General features: G+C 41.8%; 2 protein-coding genes across 3 annotated transcripts; both read right to left on the bottom strand.

Moving 5' to 3' along the window:
- Window positions 1-11: 11 nt before the first annotated feature.
- On the bottom strand, window positions 12-3,839 carry dnaaf2 (dynein axonemal assembly factor 2). Of its 2 annotated transcripts, none has more exons than XM_054797685.1 (3): window positions 3,671-3,839; window positions 1,769-3,378; window positions 12-625 (listed from the first exon to the last, which is right to left on the bottom strand). In XM_054797685.1, exons 2-3 carry the CDS (start codon window positions 3,317-3,319, stop codon window positions 341-343), a joined length of 1,836 nt encoding a protein of 611 aa, XP_054653660.1. In that variant the 5' UTR covers window positions 3,320-3,378; window positions 3,671-3,839; the 3' UTR covers window positions 12-340. The 2 variants fall into 2 exon arrangements, with proteins under 2 accessions (XP_054653660.1, XP_054653659.1); XM_054797684.1 differs by having other exon boundaries at window positions 14-625; window positions 1,754-3,378.
- Window positions 3,840-4,986: 1,147 nt separating this feature from the next.
- Window positions 4,987-7,959, bottom strand: LOC129192540 (Krueppel-like factor 11). Its single transcript, XM_054796681.1, has 4 exons — window positions 7,750-7,959; window positions 6,957-7,220; window positions 5,893-6,769; window positions 4,987-5,716 (listed from the first exon to the last, which is right to left on the bottom strand). The coding sequence occupies exons 1-4, from the start codon at window positions 7,786-7,788 to the stop codon at window positions 5,412-5,414; spliced, it is 1,485 nt and encodes a 494-aa protein (XP_054652656.1). The 5' UTR covers window positions 7,789-7,959; the 3' UTR covers window positions 4,987-5,411.
- Between the last annotated feature and the right edge of the window lie 11,086 nt (window positions 7,960-19,045).

Consider the following 19,045-nt stretch of genomic DNA (forward strand, 5'->3'; position numbering starts at 1 on the left):
TTAGGAAGTTTATTGCAGGACTTTTTAAAAACATTAACAATTTGGCCACAATATTAGGCACACTTGCACAAAAAATGTTAGCTATTAACTGAACAGGATAATATATTTTGTAATGTAACGTGTAATGTAGAATTGCGCAGTATCGTACTAAAATGTGCTTCTAATAGTACTGTAAAACATTACAAGCGCTGCAAACTAAAAGCACAATAATGAATGTTTTGCTCAACAATTACCAGCAGGCAGTTAAAGAATTTTAATCAAAACTGAGCATTATTTTAGATTTTTGGGGGGGGGGGGATACAGTTCTGATATTGATATTATTAGAAGGCACTGATGACTCTTAGTCGAGTTCATACATCAGGGAGTTCTGGAAGAGGAATCCAGCTGACGTAGAGTGATCGCTGACGACGGTCACGTTGCCATCTTTGTCGATTTCCCTCAACAACACAGGCGGCTGCCTCTTGTCAGGCTCTGGCTTCTCCTCATCCTTCGCTGAGAGAAGGGTGCTCTTTGAAGGGTGACTTGCTGAACTTTCCATAGAAGTTGCTTCCTCTGGTGCTGGCGTCTTGTTACCCTCTTCAATGCTTTTTTCTGTCTGGGCTACCTGAAATGTGTCTCTTTCCATCTGATAGAAAGAAAACAGATTACTGTATTTCGTCTTGTAATGGCCAGGGGTGTGAATTTACTCAACTGCCATGAGTATCAGACGCTTGTTAGTGGTAAGGTGTTTATTAGAGGGCAATATTCACCACAAACACAACTGATACTTAAAACACACACATAGGTAGTCCTTATTATCCTAATGTTGTGTAACTCATTTCTTCATCGGATTGTCGTGGTCCCCCAACAACCCATACAGACTTTGTTGACTAACAACCTAATACGCTTTCTTTCCAGGAGTGTTTACACCTTAAAATACATGCCCCACATATTCAGTTGTGCTTGTCCAGCATGTAATAATTAACCTCTAAATCAGGCGTCTCAAACACACAGGCTGCATGTGGCCCCCTACTTGATATCAAAATGTAGTGTAAGCACAGCTCACGCAACCTGGGTGAGTAATATTTATATTAGCGGTACATATATTGTGGCGGAACACCAGCACTTCAGCTTGCTTAAAGGAAGAAGCTCTTTAATTGGGCAAGAAATAGCCAACACCGAACTCGCAGTGAAATGAAAAGGCAGAACAGGACAGAACACGAACTACATTACTACTACGGGGAAAAATACGCAACACTAACTGGCAACGTTTCACAAAACAAGTGCCGCAAGGCATGCTGGGAAGCCAGAAGCACTTCCGGCGATAGCATCCAACAATAGTATTGTAGCTTCTTTTAAGCAAGCTAAAGTGTATTTTTATACTTTTGTTTGTTGTTTATTAGCACTTAAGGCCTTCCATAGTCCATGCTTGTGACAGCTTTCGGTGGTATTTGTTGACAAGTGAGTCACTTGGTTGAAACGTGGTTTCCGAAGTGAATATTTGATGCGGCCCAGCCTCACCGCTGAGTTTGAGACCCCTGCTCTAAATGCTTATTTCGGGTCCGCTTTGAAGTGCTTAGCATCGCTTTAAGCGCCACTTGAAAATTCAGCTTTACAGATGCCCGCACGGCGATGTAACGATTCAGCTTTATGGATGCCATGTCTATGTGGTGTATGCTATTTTTTATACACCATGCAGACATGGCATCTGTAAAGCTGCTGTGGGATCAATAAAGTTCTTTTTGAGTTTGAATATCAAGACTTAAAATCTCACCTTAACATCTCTCACCTCCTCCTTTGCGGTTTCTTGCATGAACAGGTCCGTCACTTGTGACTCTAAACAGGAGTCTACTTGTACATCTTCTCCATCACGAGGTGGTTCAGAGGGGACTACAGGGCCTTGCTCGTCAGGTGAAGTCTGCAGCGGATCGGCGCTTGCTGGAGCATCCTCGTTCCTGACTGAATCTTTGCTTCTGTCTTCATTGACTTCACTTTGTCTGCTCATTTCTTGTTGTTCTCCAGGTTCCTGCACATTCTCCTCCGCTTCCTCCCGTCTTTCTTTCTCATACAGCTTTTCTTCAACTTCCTGCTGCTCTACCACAGGTTCCTGACCCGTTAGTTTCTCTGGCAACTGCTCCTCCTCACCAATGACATCTTTCACAGATTCCTCATCCTTGTTCTTCATCTCCTCGTCATGAACTTGACTTTCCCTGCCTTCCGTCTGTTTGTCCCCCACCTCCACGTCTCCTTCTGTCCCTTTGCTATTACCAGCACACTGAGCAAAGAACTCTGAGGCCTCTTTGGAAGGAAGGACAGGCAGGGTCACAGTCAGCTGTCCTTTCTGCTTGATGAACTTGGCCACTGCTCTCTCCTCGTCCACAGGGTAGGACAAAGGTAGCTCCAGTTTGTAGGCAGGCGTCTTAGACTCCAGAAGCAGGGTTTTCTCTTTCACTTCCAGGTTAGCATGTGCTACTGACTTCATGAGCGGAACATCTATAGTGATGATGATCTCTTTGGGCCTGGGGCTCTTTGCCGAGTCTCTGGAGCACCTGAAGTCCTGCAGGTCAATGAAGGATCTGTATTTCACAGAATAGCTTGGCTCTGTGGGCTCTTTGTTTTTCTCACGTTGGATTTCAAAACTCCTAGGTTTGGGATCAGGGCTGAGTGTTTGTGGTTTTTCATCTGGATATGGGAAGGCAAGAGGCTGATCTTGAGCAGGATCCTTTGGTTTGAATCCAGGGACGGGTTTTCGAATGACACAAGGATGAGGCATGCCTTTGTACTTTGTGTTCAACTCCTTCATGTTGTTTTCGTCCAAAGTCACCTTGAAGGCATCCTGGATTCCCTTCACGGCCGTGCTGCTCACCATTTCCATAAATTTAGAGTTTTTGTTTGCTATGTGGAGGGTGTCAGGGTGGAAAATAACATCATAGATCATGATTTTGTTTCCCTTTGGATCCGTGTCTCGCCTCCCTGGGGTCAGATTGTGAGGAAGTGACCAGCATTGCCCTCGGCGACCGTCCTCAGACATCCCACACTTACATTCAGGCTTCCCAACTTTGTCATTGCCACAGATGTTGATGTAACACTTCTGCTTGCGGTTCAGACTGGTCTTCAGGGCCCTGAATGGCTGCGGGTGGACGAACTCGACATTGTTTCCCCTCTCCTGCTCCAGCATAGCAATCTCCTCTTCATAAATCCTCCTATTCTCTGGATCTGCTATCTCTTCAGCGTAATCACGCAGCATTCCTCTGAATTTCTCATCTTTAAAAGCCTTTGTCAGTCTCTTAATTTCATCCACCGACATGTTAAGCTCCTTTAGCTTTTCTCCCAACTCCATATTGAACTATTCCTATCACAGGGGAGCCCCCAGCGCTTTAAGGTTCACTCTCAGATCACCTGCAGAGACACCAGAAGTAAACGTCTTACTGAAACCTTAGCCAGCATTATCTCAAACTGCTACTGCAGCCTTAATTTGAAGGGGGTGAGAGGATTCCAGTAATTCTCCATACACACAACTTGAGTACCATTTGTAATATCAGTGACGTAAATGATTGAACCTTACATGCTTTGACACACTATTAATTGATTTGACTTACGTGCCTTTGGTTAGCTAGTGACGTTCAATGCTAATGTTAGCTTGTTTTATTTTGTATCTCTTTCACCCAAAGTGTGTGTTATGTGAACCTACCGCATAATTGTCCCGAGTTGAATGTAAACAAAATGTCTTCGGTTGTTTTTTTTAATACATGGTCCGAGAAACCAACAATATACGGATCTAGTTTCTCTTAAACGCGATATCTTTTGCTGAAGTCGTTTGCTCATGTAACCATGCCAACAACAACAGCGTCTGTAAAGGAAACGCCTCACTATGAAACGTTTAATAGACATTTCAAAAGAGCAATAATGTATTTTTTAACCTATCCACGAATTGTGATGTTATTTGTAATACAAAAGATAAACACGTTTGTACATTAGACATTTTAAGTTTTGTAAACAGCTGCAAACAGCAAAGAGACTGTGTGTCACTTTATTTACGCAAACACAATTACCATACTTATTTTATCAAAGCAAATGTAATCCTACATAAAGACAACAAAAAGTACCTTTAAACGTTGCCTTAACAACTAATTGCTATAATAATAATTTTAATTATGGCAAGTATTAATTTCTAATTTCTGCCAGCAGGTGTCGCTGTTGACCGCGCTTCCCAGTACAACCAACCAACGAGTAAGTCGGTCAGTAAGGCAAAGGGGCGGGTGCCTCAAAAAGAGATGTGATTGGTCGCGCCCCCAACAGTTCACATTTCTCTTTGTCTGATTGGTAGGAAGGTGCTGTTACTAAGTGAAGGAAACCACTACCAGGAAGAAGCATCAATGGCAAGATGACGTACAGGTGGAGTTTTATATCATTTCTACATAAATGATTTAATAATATACATTACACATAGATATGACATAAATATACAGTAGCTTACCAGTCAATAGTTTGGACACACAATGTCATTCAATAGCATAAGAAAGTGTCTACATGTTTTATTAGTACGGTAGTGTAATTATATTTAAGCATTCTCATGTCTTAATCTTTATTTGGTTTTCAAGGAATCACATTGAGCTATATGAATAAATAAGCAGTTCCCATCTACCCCGTCTATGATTAGCAATGAAAGAAGGCACACACTCAACATTTGGTCTGCCCTGACTCATTGAGCAGTCTGGCTCTGAGGAGGTAATAAACAGGACGTGACATCTCTGCGTGGTCTTACAAAACGAGCTTTTATAACGCCAATAACCAAATCATTCAGCCAACAGGAAGCTATCCCACACACTCGTCAGCGCATTTAGTGAGGATGCCAGCAGGCTTTAGACCAAAAAAGGGCGGCGAGGGCGAAGAGTGTGACACGCAGGATGTGGGCGGGCACCACGCAAAGAATTGCTGACTCAACTTCGAGCCCACGCCTTGTTTTTCCCAGATTAAACACTGGAAAAGTCATGACTATAAAGAAAATGAGCACAAAACGAACAGTAAATGAGCCATCTTTTTAATTACAAATATGTATTAAATAATATGAAAGTCAGAACAGAGAGGTATGCAGTAATCATGTAGGTATAATCATAGTAATGCTGATTACATATTCATATTTACACTGTTTATATCGCAACGTTTCCCGGAAACACAACATAACAATACATTCACATATTGGTGTCACAACAAATAAAAACGCTGTGGAAAGAGGTGGAGATTACAAAATGCAAAGTCATACAAAGGCTTTGGCAAAGAGTGCATCCATGAAACAAAAAGAATCCTTTTGTGAACATGTACAAATGAGCAGTAGAGATTTAAAGGTCCAGTGCATGTTTTTCTTGTTATTCCCATGAGTCAGACAGCCATTCGTGCCGGGCCGCTCCCTGCATTAGTAAGGTGTTTGTTGCCTACTGAGAGCCAGCAGGTACCAGCATGCTGATGGTGGCCAGGCTGGTGGCTTTGGCGGGAGGGTTTTTGCCGGCAGCCATCTTGTTCAGATTCCGAACGTCGGCCTGCCAGGTGGGGATTTTCTTGGTGGTCATGTGGCGCCGGGCGTGTTTGGTGAGGTGATCGCTGCGCATGAACCGGCGGTCGCACACGGAGCACACAAACTTCTTCTCGCCGGTGTGCGTTCGTCGGTGACGAGAGAGCTCGTCGGAGCGGGCGAACCTCTTGTCGCAGCCGTCCCAGCTGCAGCTGAAGGGTTTCTCACCTAACAGGCCAAAAGGAAGAGTCACTATGTGGTCATAAAAACATCAATGTGTGACTGAGCTTGAACAATGAGATCACTCTCCTCCGCTCCGGGAATGACAAAGAGGAATTTTTACAGGATGCTGCGGTCGTCACACTAAATTCCACATCCTTGTAACTTACACCCAGAATACTCACCAGTGTGTGTGCGAAGATGAGCCTTGAGGTGTGAGCTCTTGAAGTATGTCTTCCTGCAACCAGGGAAGTTGCACACATAGTTTCTCCGGCGGGAAAAGTCCATCTTTGTGGCTGCTGTGCTGCCGCCGGGTCCGGTGGGCACGTACACTGGGGCCGGAGCCAAAGGAAGGAGTTTGGTGTTGCCTAGGGTCATGACAGTCTGAGGTCCGTGAGAGGTCTGGGGGACAGAGGACTGGGGGAGGACCAGCATCACCGTGCCCTGAGGCACTGCAGAGCCCACAATGAGGGACTGCTGCACAGGGGCGGGGTTAGAGGTGGCCGGCTGAGGGAGAATGGGTGTGGAGGCAGTTCGGGCCCCAGTGGAGGATGTGTGGACCGCACTGGGGATTAAGGCTGATATTATACCTGATTGGCTGCTAAAGGGGAACATTTGGCAGATGATTTGAGGGCTGGTGACTGGAGGCGGGGTCAGGGTTGCAGGAGTTGGAGGGCTGTTTTGCTGTTGAGTGCTGACAGGAATGAGTGTGGAGACAATGTCCAAAGAGGGTTTAGAACGACCAGCTTCTGTTTTTGAGGGTGTGAGAAGAGCTGGAGGAGACGGGGGTGTGGTGATCTGCTCCGTCAGGGTGATGCTCTGCTGCTGCTGCGGCGTCATAGCCGATTCAGCGTCTCTGCTTTTCTCAGAATTGGGTACCACTCGAATGTGGTATTGGCAGGGGGAGCTGTCTGCCGTGTGGCGAATTACGCTGGTCGCCATAGACCTACAGGGCTGCAGCGGAGGGGGGAGGGAGGGGGTGTTATTTGAATATTGCGAGGACGCGGCAGCACTGGAGGATGAGTTTTCGGCAAAGCTTGGGCTGTGAGGGGGCGTCATGCACTGTTGAGGAGAGAAGAGAGAAGAATTGGGGGGAAAATCCAAACAAGTCCTAGGTGGTCTTCTTCAGAGTGGGTACAGAAAGCTGTAACAAAATTTTTATGACCCCCATCTAAGAGGAGGATCTCCATGTGAACCTTAAGCCACCAGTCCACGTGCATAAACAGTTACATGTTCACATGAATCTTACCAGAGAGGAAAGCGACACAAAGTCTTTCGGGGATTCTGGGAGCTCTGGGGGCAGGAGGGAGTCGCAGGAATCTGAGGCAGGGGTGAGAGGTCTCGGCTTGCAGGGGTTCGGCCTGTTGCTGCTGACAAAGTGACCCCAGGAGCTCATACACACCAGAGCTTCGGCTGCCTCCAGATCTGTGTACTCTAGACCGGGAGAACATCTATTGGTGCCAGACTGCTCGGTGTCATGCCTCCTTCGCTTAGACCCGCAGTGATCACCAGTCTGAAAGGAAGAAGTGGCGTAAACAACGATGCCGTACAGAAATACCTAGGATTGTGCTCTGTCATTGCTACTGCATCTAAACTAAATTAAGTAAGAGGGTGGAGGGCTGCTGACTACATCCTGGCCCAGCATGCACTGCCTCAGGCTCAGAGCCAGGACGCCTCCCATGGCCAAATATAGACCAAAGAGTGACGTGCTGCCCAGATGAGCCATGTGAAATCCCCATAAAGCAGGTTTGCCTCAGGAACCTATGTTTTTTTACAGTGAACAAACCGTATGGAAGCTTTCACTGTTGACAATCACCGCCTTATTAAGTTACATTTCGATTGACATGTTGAAGGGAATGAAAACACTAGTCATGGAAATATGACGAAAGCAACAGTAATTGTGATGTTACGTATTAATTGGGTGCTGACAACATTAAAAATTAACACATCGATTGCGTAACGTTACGGGTAAAGCAGGTCGTAACGGTTTACAGTCAAACAACTTTGGAAAGCTAAAACAACAATAAAATAACGCGTCTTACCCCGCGAGGGTCCATGTCCATATACTTCCGGGATGGCATGAGTGAACAACGCTTTTAAATATCACTTTTTTGTTGTTAAAAGGCCAGAACAGAACAAAGAGAGACGGCGATTTCCGATGCCGCTGCTTGTTCTGAGGCGGGCAGGGCTGTGAGGTGTGTTTTTTCCCCTTCCCTCGGACTGACTCCCTTTTCTCTCAGCTGTGTGAGTAAAACAGGGGGCGGAGAGAAAAAAGAAAAACAAAACTCAACAACGCGCACCGGCGGGTGGCAACACTCAGCCAATCACAATCGAGTGTGTGCAGCACCTCGCCCAATCAGCGAGCGGCAGACGCGTGGACAGTGCATGCTCACCGGGCGGTTGGAGGAAACGGGGTGCGTGGCCGTTGGTGGGCGTGGCTTAGAGAGTCAGCAGTGTCAGAGTAAACCCGATGAACCTCTATCCGTTAAACTAGGCGAAAGGTCGATCGAGTGTATGCTGCCTTCACGGGTTGTGGGAATAAAAATCCTTCCACTTCAGTAGACAGATTTGCAACGCTTAAAGCAGGGGCGTCCAAACTTATATCACTGAGGATCGCATAACTGAAAAATCAAAGGGTGCGGGGAGCCACTTTGGTATTTTTTTATTTCGTAAAAAAGGCTAAAAACCGTTATATATACACAGTATGTTTAAACACAGAGCTTTGTGTTATTTTTAGTTATTAGTATCAGCATTTCAGCTTTTGCTCTTTACATCGTGCCTTTTTGCTCTATTCAATGGTTGTGTTAAAAAATGAAAAGCAAAACAATTCAAGTTCATTCTTTCCAATAACTATTCGACCTACTTGTTTAACCTGTTTAGTCATGAAATTTGACTAATTTCTGTTTATCGTGATTCAAGAAGCTTTATTGTCAAATCTACCAGACAATACAGAAAATCAAAAAAACATTTGTGTATTTGTGTGTATATGTATGTATATGTGTGTGTGTGTATGTCAATAAAGTCTATTTACAATTTAACAAATGTATTTTAAAAATCAAAGAAATAGTCAAATCTGTGGAAATTATTGCAAAAAGAGGAGTAGATAGTCAAGATTTTTTGCTTCATTTATAATATACCTCCATGTGGGATCCATTAGTTGCACAAAGCATATCAAGGCGGCACTTGATTTCTTGCTAAATTCTTTCTAGCGTTCATCAATGATGGCGATGGCGTCAGTGATCTTTTGTATCAGGGTTTTTGATGACCCATGTGAATTTCTCTTGGAGATGAATAAAATGTCTATCTAGCCATCTATCTTTGTTCGAAACGTCATATCTTTAACATCACCCCATAGTTAAGAAAATTCTGCTTGGTTGTTTTGGACGTGCCCCGCAACCCTAGTGATGAAAAACGGCATAGAAAGTGGATGGAGTCTACAGTGCCATTGTGGAAAGTTGTGGATAGCCAGGGTGGGTGGTACTAAAGATTGTGGCATTGATCCAATGCCAAATAAATATAGGGCCATTATTGTCGATACCGACTGTGATGAACAAATTTTAAAACTTAGGTCACATGTTTGCTGAGAAGTCATAGCAAATGTTTTTGAGTTGTTTGTAGGTAATGTCTGTGGGCTCTGATTCAGTGTGTATTTCCAGGTAGATAATGTACTGTACATCCAAGCAGAGATCGTCTCATGGTTGAGACAAGCAGTCGGTGAACCATCTCCTGTTCAGGCTTTGTCCTCAGACCCTGGCCCCCGAGCAGGGGGCCCTGAATCCAGGCATTTGCATTCAGTTGTCAAAGAAAGTATCTCTTTATGTTGTAACTTTTTGGTATGTTCAGGAATGTAATTCATTTGCATGAGATGAGGTATAAGAGTTTGAGTTGGAAATCTACCAGTTGACCCCTTTACAATAAAAAAAAAAAAAAAAAACTATTTTATGTCTTCTCTTTCTTAGTTCGGATGGATTTGGTTTGCTTTTTGCTTGAATCTTTTGTGATTTTGCCTCAAATTTTTTGATCAGGATCAGCAAAGGTTGAATCGAGGCAACTGGATTCTTGTTTGTTGAAGACATTGTACCTTGAATCCAACAGGCTTCTTCAGTTGTGGAGTCTCCCTATTTATGTTCCTGGTGGGGTGTGTCCCCTGCGGGTGGTCACAATAGTGTAGTTGTTGCCCGGCGTGGCTGGTGAGCTGCCGCCCTGCATAACAACATGTTGTCTTCCTGGCTGGTGGCAAAACAGCTCAACAGTGGCCACTCTTTACATGGAGTGAGACAATCTTTGGGGGAGAGATGTCAGGATGTTGTTGTAAGCAGATGATCGGTGATGGTGCAAACCTCCGCCTCTGTTTAGAGAGGGCATTTTTAGAGTGGCATGAATGGCTTCTTTCACACACTCTTTCAAACCAGCGGCCCTTTCTATCCAGAATTTGGGCATCGTCGTCCTCAAAGGAAGTTATATATATATAACTAGTTATACTAGTATATAACTAGTTATATATATATATATAACTGTTATATAACTAGTTGCAATCTGAGCCTGAAAATTGCTGTCCTATGTTGTGTGATGCATGTGCATAAGGGTTGATTGGTCTCTCCAATGTAGAGGTCCTTTGAAACAATATCGACAGGTAACAATACGAAGAGGACAACACAAAAAAACACAAAAGATATTTGCTGGCATAGAAGAGGAGTGAAAAAAATATCAATCTGATCATGCTAGTATCAATCCAATACTGATACTTCCCTTGGTATCAATACTATTGACTATTTGGATCGATGCGCCCACCCCACACTGGATAATCGCTGTTCACTTTACTCCAAAATGATGGCACAACAAACTTCTTAACATATCTGCATTAACGGACTCGTGGAATGGCCAATAAACACGGAATCGACTGTTAAGCGCGGCGTCTCGTGGAAATTGACGTAATGTGAATGAAATGCTGTCATTGAGAAGAGAAGGAACATTTGCGTGGGCAAGTATTTCCCTGGCGGACTGCTCAATTGTGGCAGAACCTCATCACAAACGCTAGCCCGCCCCCTCCTGAGCTAAACATGTCAAAACGGTGACCTGAAACACTGGCGAAAGTTGGCGAAAAAACTGAATGGAAGCTAGCCGGGTTAGCTTTGTTTAGCAGAGCATGCTAGCGCGGCCATCTGCATGTGACTCAGGCTGTATGAATGTATTTTCACCCGTGGTGTTTTTTACCGCTTGTTAATGCAAACAAGCGTTTTACGATGCCCGCTGACATTGTGCCAGTTCTGAGTAAAATAAGGACGAGACCATCAACCATCAACAGACATTCTCAACACACACAACACACTTCTTGCCTTCAAAGTAAAAGTACGATTTGCCACATACTAATTGTGTAAACGAAATAAGGGTGTCATAAAAAGTATCTTTAACATTAATAACGCAATTGGAAATGCATTGGTGATTATGTCTTCCTTAACCACAAGCACGGGCATTACAGTTTGTTGAAGATTTTGCAACAACGTGTGCAGAGGCTGACGTCTCATTAGAAAAGTTAGCCAAGCTTCATCTGTTTCTGAAACCCTGGGCAAAATTGGCCAATGTATTGCATCAATGAATGGAAGGATTTTTGCATTTAATTAACAGACATTTTACTTACTGTCCCAAAAATTCACTATATGCTAGTAAAACAAGTGTAAAAGGTAAAAAATTGAATTTAAAAAAATTAGACTGGAAAAAATTACATTTGGGGAAAAAAATCAAATTGATTTCAGAGGGCCCTAATTATTGTACCGATAAGTCAAGTATAAATAACTAACTCACTTAAACTAATTGTATAAAGAAATACACAATGGCTTCCTCTTCCTGTGAAAACACTCACGCGGGGGCAGCAGCCCAAGCAGGGAAACCCAAACTTCCCTCTCTCCGGCTACTTAGTCCAGCTCCTCTCTCCAGTCTCACCAACATGTCCTGGGTCTTCCCCGAGGCCTCCTACCGGTAGGACGGGGAGGTGTTCAGGGCACGTCCGACTTACAGAGCTTATTAGAAGAAAAGCATTTATTTTACGATGTTTCATAACCGAGTCGCTTACACAAAAGCTGCAAGACCTGCAGGAATGTATAAATAGTCCTATTCCTATAGCATTTGAACGCAGCATTACCGCCAGATGACGCACACGGTTGCTTTTTGGGTTTTTGCAGCTGCCTCATAGAAAAACAGATAAACAAGAACGTCATTGTCGTAAAATGTATACAAGCAGCACAAAAAAATTATGATAGCACGCTAAAAAAGTGAGCGATATTGAGCAAGGAGGAGTTAAAGTATGATTGAGCTTATTTTTGAGTTAGTGACTGATCACTATCATCAGCATTGCATGTTTTGAAGTTATTAATTTGCGAAGACTGTCTCTTTGCCCTGGCTTTCTGAACTACATCAGATTTTGATTTTTTTTAACCTCACTAACCAAAACTCATTCTAGTCGGCGGAATAACTGCTAAACAAACCAACATCCTTTTTTTCTGAAGGTGATGAAAACATTCTTAAAACTTAATGTAAGTATTAGTAGGGCAGTTTCTTTCCCTGCAAATACATTCAAAAGAACCAAAGTTAGTGTTGACCTACATATGACGTTATGTCACCGACACTGTGCAAATGAAACGAACACGTGTCAGAAGGCCCGGCATACTTCTGAGGGTCATGGTTGGAAAAATCCAGCAATTTCACGCTCCAGGAATATGAACCATTACATTTGGAGAGCTTATTTAATAAAGAAAAATAGGGGCGCACCCAATGTGATTATCATGAGACACTCCTAGAAAAATAGGTTTTAATGACCACACCATAATGTCACTCAGACTGCATGCACCCAGCCTGCAGCGTACAGAAGGTGTGTGCCGCCACTGCAGACCTGTGTCTCCCATACTGTAAGCATGACCTTAGGGAGCAATGAGGGCAGTGTGTGTGGCGTTGCAGAGAAGAGGGTGGGGTGGAGGAGGAGCGACAGAGTGCAGCGGCAGGGGGGGGGGGGTAAACGTGTTTGCACGCACACATGACAGGCAGCCCGCTCCAGAGTCCTGCAGCCTGTTTGTGGTTTAAGTGGGGAAGTCCGCTTCAACTTAGGCGGGGAATCTGGAGGAAAGGTTACGCGGGCCCTATCTGGGCCTCCGCATGCACACCTCCCCAGTCCAGGAACTCCAGGAGTCAGGGGGGGGATGCCCCAGCAGGGTTAAATATACCACCTTGGGGCCATATTTCACAAACAGCTCCTGAAGCGATCTAATGATAAACAGCTAAAGAGAAAAGTTACACTTCTGCATTGTCATTTCCAACTGCAGTTATTTAAGAACATAGAAGTTTGAAATATTTGTGTTACATTTGATCTAAGAACGGTGCAGAATGAACCACGAGTATCCTTTTTCATGCAGAAATCCATTGAAAAAGCTGCAACACTAGATCCAACATTTATCTATACACCTGTGCCTTTTATACAGCACAAATAAATATGGCAGAGTGGGATGTGGCAGAAACTGCGTGCACACGGCGACACAGACATCGGCATACTTCACAAGAAGTCAGTACAGTACAGTCAAGGGTCATTTTACACGCATGTTTTGCGTTTTTTTGGCTTTTTACAACACTGAATGCAACAAAACAAGAGAATAGAAGAAGTCACTTGTTATCAAAGTGAAGTTAAACTGTTAACATGACTATTAACAATGATCGGATTATTTTAAACTTGACAATTAATGTTGAAAAGTGAGTAAAATCCATTATTTGCTGCTGCAACACTCAATGTGACGTTATCATAAAATGTTTCTTGATATGTCCATTTTATACACAGATGGCAATTTAGACGCCTCGAATACCACTTGAGATCAGCTGCTGTCATCTTGGTGAAAGGACACAACAGGTAAAGCTTGTTTCTCGTTATAGCTCTCTACATGCTGCCCGACTTAGCTCTTTTGCTTTTTTTTTAATCATTCCTTATCTTGATTTATTTTTCTCTGTTTATGCAACTAATCAATGCAGGCATATTATGAGAAATACTTATTAGTTTTTTTTTGTTTAATTTAAAAAGGTATTTTTAAAAGGAAATATTTATTTTTAATACTAACATTATATGTATTAAATTGATAAAATATTATAAATTACACTGAAGAATACATACACACTATTTTGTACATATTTTGTACAATATATTGAAATTCTTAATTTAAAATAAAGCAAAATTATATATATTTTATATATAGAAAAAATATATACAGTATAAAAAAAATAAATTTAGCATTAAATGAAAAGTCAGCTGCAGCCATTCATGCAAAATTAATGCCCAGGTCCTGTTACTGTCCAGCATCAAGTTAGCCTTTAAAGCTCAACATTAATATGTTGTATGGTTACTATTGATTATATATCTTTATTACATTAATGATGTAAACAAAGAAAATGTCGCAGTGTATGTCTTTTTTTGCATTTCTTATACAACATATAGAATGTTGCCCCCAATTCCCTTCAAACCATGTGAAACGAAATCATGTATTTTATGAATATCAGGTGTGATGACGTCATTGTTGTCATGGGCTGTGAACGCGACCATTGCATTGTGTAGCTCACGAGGCGTGGCCCCGCCCCTGTCCTCCCACACACGAGCAACAACAAGACATTCCTTCACAAGAGCAGGCTCGTGATTGGTCAGAAGGGGACATTGAGGCCAATCTGCTGCTAGGAGACACTGATTGCAGAGCTGCTTGCTGGCTGTCTGTTGTCCTGGCAACATGAGGAGCAGTGGGCAGGGTTTTTGTCAGACTCCCTAGTGGCTGTTAGCTCCCATTGGAGACCGTGCACTGAGCATGTGTGGCGCCTAATGATGCCTCCGAAGGGCTGCGGAAATCTGTGGAATTGTTAAATAATTCACCTCCACGCCAAAAACAAACAGCTTTGGTGTGAGTGAGTCTATTTTCACCGCGCTGATCCATACTGGAGGTGATCCTTGCTATTTTCAGTGAAGCACAGCAGAAACAAAGAAAGGATTCTGTCTGTTATGTCATCAAGTGTGCACGCGCACAGTGAGCTAATTATTGCCCAGGACTTTTTTTTTCCTATCTAAGAGAGCGTTTCGGTGAAAGTGACTCATCGAGAGACAAATGGTGGTGTCAAAAAATTGTACAAATCAGACACTGTTCGAAATGACTGCATACAAAATATATAATACACAAATAATATTGGGGCTGTACATTATGCAACTTGTATTTGTGTCCTCCAACCATCCATACATTTTCTATACCGCTTGTCCTTACGGGTCGTGGGTATGCTGGAGCCTATCCCAGCTGTCTTTGGGCGAGAGACGCAAATTATACAGATTTAAACTTTTGTTTTGTTATACAGTATATGGTAAATAAATTCAAATTCGGAACATTGATTTGATAGGAAATATATAAAAAAATTATATGCAAATAATAATATGTTTTAAAAATGTTTTTAGATTTAAAATGACATGGTTAGAAACTATGGAAAAACACTCGTATTCTTTGTTTACAACACATTGCTCAACTGTAATGCGCAGGCTACGGGATCACTGCTGGTACACAAGAGACAGCCGCCGCTTTAAACATAGCATGCTAACTAATTAGCCTCCGATGTATTTATTCTAAACTTAAGGAAAGGTTTCAAACAGAGTGGGGAAGAAGGACAAAGGAAGAAGTCAAAACCTGACATGCCATCGCTGACTCCATGCAATGTGAAGGTAATTTCATCTAATGTCATGTCTCATCAATGTAATGTTACTGACGCCTAGTGACCAGAATGCTACATTTGTCATGTCACTTGTTGTTCAATATTTTAGGACCAATAATAGTCCATAGTCAGACACGAAACAGCAATCATTTATTACCGCAATTTCTAGTGTATAGGCCACACCCATGTCATAAAGTGGCATATGGTGGTGCGCACAAGTTCGTGAGGACAACATAGCTGTTTATTTGACAGGGGCCAATGATGAGCTATTAATAAACTCACAACGAGTTTGTCAACCCATTGGAAATTGCAATAACAGTCTGACTCACGGTTTGATCTTACAAAAAACATTAAACTCATCACACAGAAAATAACTCTCAAACGTTATACCTCAGAAATATAGAAACACGTATAAATACAAGTTTTATATGAAAAAAACGCACCATTTTAAAAGTGTTCCCATAATGCATTTTGGTTGAGGAAACCGTTTCATCGGAGGAGAGCATATTGGCTGCAATACTGCTTCTGTCCACCAGAGGAAGCCAGAGGACCAGGGAAGGTGACGTCATCGCAGCGGCCCAATGCTCAGATGCAATGCATTATGGGAAACCTTTAAAATGTTGGTGTTTTCTTTATTTTAATGTCACATTGGAACATGTTTTGATATTTCAATATACACCTTTTGAGTATGGAGTTGCCGTGTGCTGAATTTAGTGCTGTTACTAACGTGACTTTAAAAGATCAATTTAAAGAGTCAGACTGTTATGTTCTTATATCGGGTATACAGTATATAACAGGTATACTGACCTCCACTTACAGTCAGTGGGTTGACAAGCTTTTTGTGAGTGCACCGATAAATGTAAAAATGTAAAAAATGCCATTTCTAAGAAGTAAATTAATTGCAGTTCCCAAGTAGCATTCAAATATGCCTCCTTGGTGGCTGGCGGTAGTATAGGGGATGACATCAGAGCTGTTGAATTGGATGCTTCGCCAGTGCTCTCTGAGGACATACAGGTATACACCTGAGTGCTGTATACAGCTGCAGTCAATTGTGATCACTAAGGGTTAACAGATGTTCTGGAACCTTATTATAGAGGTGAATGCATTTTTTTCAGTTGTGTAAATTGAATTTTAAAATCAGATTTGTGCATCCAATTACCGTTTTTAAAAAATAATTGAAGATGTACGTTGTATAATCATTCCACCCTTCAAAAGGAACGAATGCTTTTTGGTCATGCAGCAACATAATGCAGCCGTCAGTGAGACAATATATGAGGACATACATTTGTATACCCTGTAGCTATAGTAGATGACTGATGTGTTTTCAAGAGGAAGAAAAATCAACCGAGTTGCTCTCGTGGTTTTCTTATAAATGAAAAAATACATGAAAAACAGAATGTGGCCGCGCAAGCACAAAGGCAGCAAGTGTGAGTTGAAATGAGGACGTGTGAGGAAAGTTGGCAGAGTGGCTAGAGAGAGAGAGAAACAGCGAGATGGAGAGTGACGACAAAGACTGAGAGCAGATGGTGTCGCCCTAAAGGGATATATATTTTTTTTTTTAAAGGCAGTATGGTAACATTTGGCATGGCTGCTTGGTAAAATTCACTTCCTCCACTTCCTCAGACTGTCACCATTGTCACGTGTTATCACGCTGCCTGGATGTACTCTGGACGCACACATCACTGTGCTGCTCATGATACACACCCATGACAACGCGACAACAACGCCAACCTCACCTTTTATGATGTAGTTAATACAGTAAAGCTTTTATCCTGCTATTTTAAAGGACGGAGATCATTGCTTGTTGTTCACATGGACCTCCCGCAATGGTGGAAAGAAACACAATATGCATGCCAGGCTATAAAATATTGGACATTTTCATCAGACTCAAAAAGAAAGAAAGAAAGAAAATTAAATCATAATAAACTATTTAGCTCGACAAGGTTAATATTTTTCTTTAAATCTATGAAAGTTTGTACATTTTTAAAATAAATGTGATTTACAGTGGGGGTTGAGTATGTGTAAATATACATTTTTGATGTCAGCAGGTTGCACAATTGAATTTTTATGTTTATGTCAGATTTTATGTTAAATTTCCATCCATCCATCTTCTATCCCGCTTATCCTCAATAGGGTCGCAGGGGCATGCTGGAGCCTATCCCAGCTGACTTCAGGCTACAGGCGGGGTACACCCTGGACTGATTGCCAGTCATTTGCAGGGCACATATAGACAAACAATCATTCATACCTATGAACAATTTAGAGTCTCCAATTAACATAACATGCATGTTTTCGGAATGTGGGAGGAAGCCGAAGTAGCTGGAGAAAACCCACCCACGCACGGGGAGAACATGCAAACTCCACACAGACATGTCCAATAGAGATACAAACGCAGATCTTCCAGATCTACTGACTGTGTGGCCAACATGCTAACCACTATAGGCTACCATGCGGCCCCAAATAATAAAAAAAAAATGCTTTACACTGTATATTTATTATTATATTTCAATATTATATTACTTTATATATACATATAGATTATATCATTTTAACATTAGATTATCTTTTTTTTCTTAAAGTATATAATTCCATGAACACAACAGATTTAAAAACAATTAAATTACTGTTGGATAAACTTAATATTTTGCTAATTGGACCAACTTCCTATTTGTGTATATATATTTTTATGTCTTTTCTATAAACACGGTATTTTTTCTTAAATTTAAATCAACGTCATACTTTTGTGTTAAACTAACAAAATCCAATAAAGTAATGTAAACGTAGCATTTTTGTTCCGAGTCAATTTTGCATACATTTTTAAAATTAGAAAATGAACACATTTTTTAATCATGAGAAATATAACAGCTTTTCAAAGTATTTTTAAGTCAACATGTCCTCTTCTTTGAGCGTTGTCGGCAAGGTGAATGATATGACGTTGCAGCCATTACAGTGAAATACTTCATAAGCGTCCAGTCACATTGCTGTGATGTCATCACTATACGTCTCACAGCCTCTAGGGGGCGTATTTGCATGGATTGCTATGATGTGCGGTAATATACTGAACAGCATTATAGACTCCATTTATTTCGTTGGAATTCTAGTTCATAAACAACATTTTTCAGCATGTTATTTGTGTAGCAACTGCCACTTCCAGAAAAACACGGGAGGCCTTTTTAAAAAATGATTTAAAGGCCAAGCACAGGAAGTTTGCGTCCAGGTTTCTGACAGAGCCTCTTCTCCACACCACGTGTGCACACTTCCTGTACTTCCTAAGCTCATGCCTAGACATCTGCTACTGCACATTTTATTAAAATTTTTTATCTCCCATATGATTTCAATGCAGGAAGACAGCACAACAGCTTTTATTGAGGCCTTCGTGCACAAGCTTTACAAAAAAATGAGGCATCTCAATTCAATATTAAAAACTTCCTGTCCTTTGACATTTATGTATTAATAAATCCATACAAAAACATTATATTAATAGGAGTAATAGACGTCTTAATATATAATAATGCAAAAAAACCCACAACCCTTAATAAATATATACACAATAAGTACTGCGATACAAAGACGGCCATAAGGTCCTTTAAGCATGTTTTGCAAAGATTATATACAATATTTCATTCATCA

Source organism: Dunckerocampus dactyliophorus, chromosome 13 (assembly GCF_027744805.1).
Source record: "Dunckerocampus dactyliophorus isolate RoL2022-P2 chromosome 13, RoL_Ddac_1.1, whole genome shotgun sequence".
NCBI lineage: Eukaryota > Metazoa > Chordata > Actinopteri > Syngnathiformes > Syngnathidae > Dunckerocampus > Dunckerocampus dactyliophorus.

Excerpts from the sequence above, each read along its gene's own strand:
- LOC129192540 (XM_054796681.1), bottom strand. The coding sequence starts at position 7,788 with ATGCCATCCCGGAAGTATATGGACATGGACCCTCGCGGG. Across the intron at positions 7,221-7,749 it reads TGGACATGGACCCTCGCGGG|ACTGGTGATCACTGCGGGTC; the intron begins GTAAGACGCGTT and ends TCTTCCTTTCAG. Across the intron at positions 5,717-5,892 it reads TCATCTTCGCACACACACTG|GTGAGAAACCCTTCAGCTGC; the intron begins GTGAGTATTCTG and ends TTGGCCTGTTAG.
- dnaaf2 (XM_054797684.1), bottom strand. The coding sequence starts at position 3,319 with ATGGAGTTGGGAGAAAAGCTAAAGGAGCTTAACATGTCGGTGGATGAA. Across the intron at positions 626-1,753 it reads AGGAGGTGAGAGATGTTAAG|ATGGAAAGAGACACATTTCA; the intron begins GTGAGATTTTAA and ends TCTTTCTATCAG.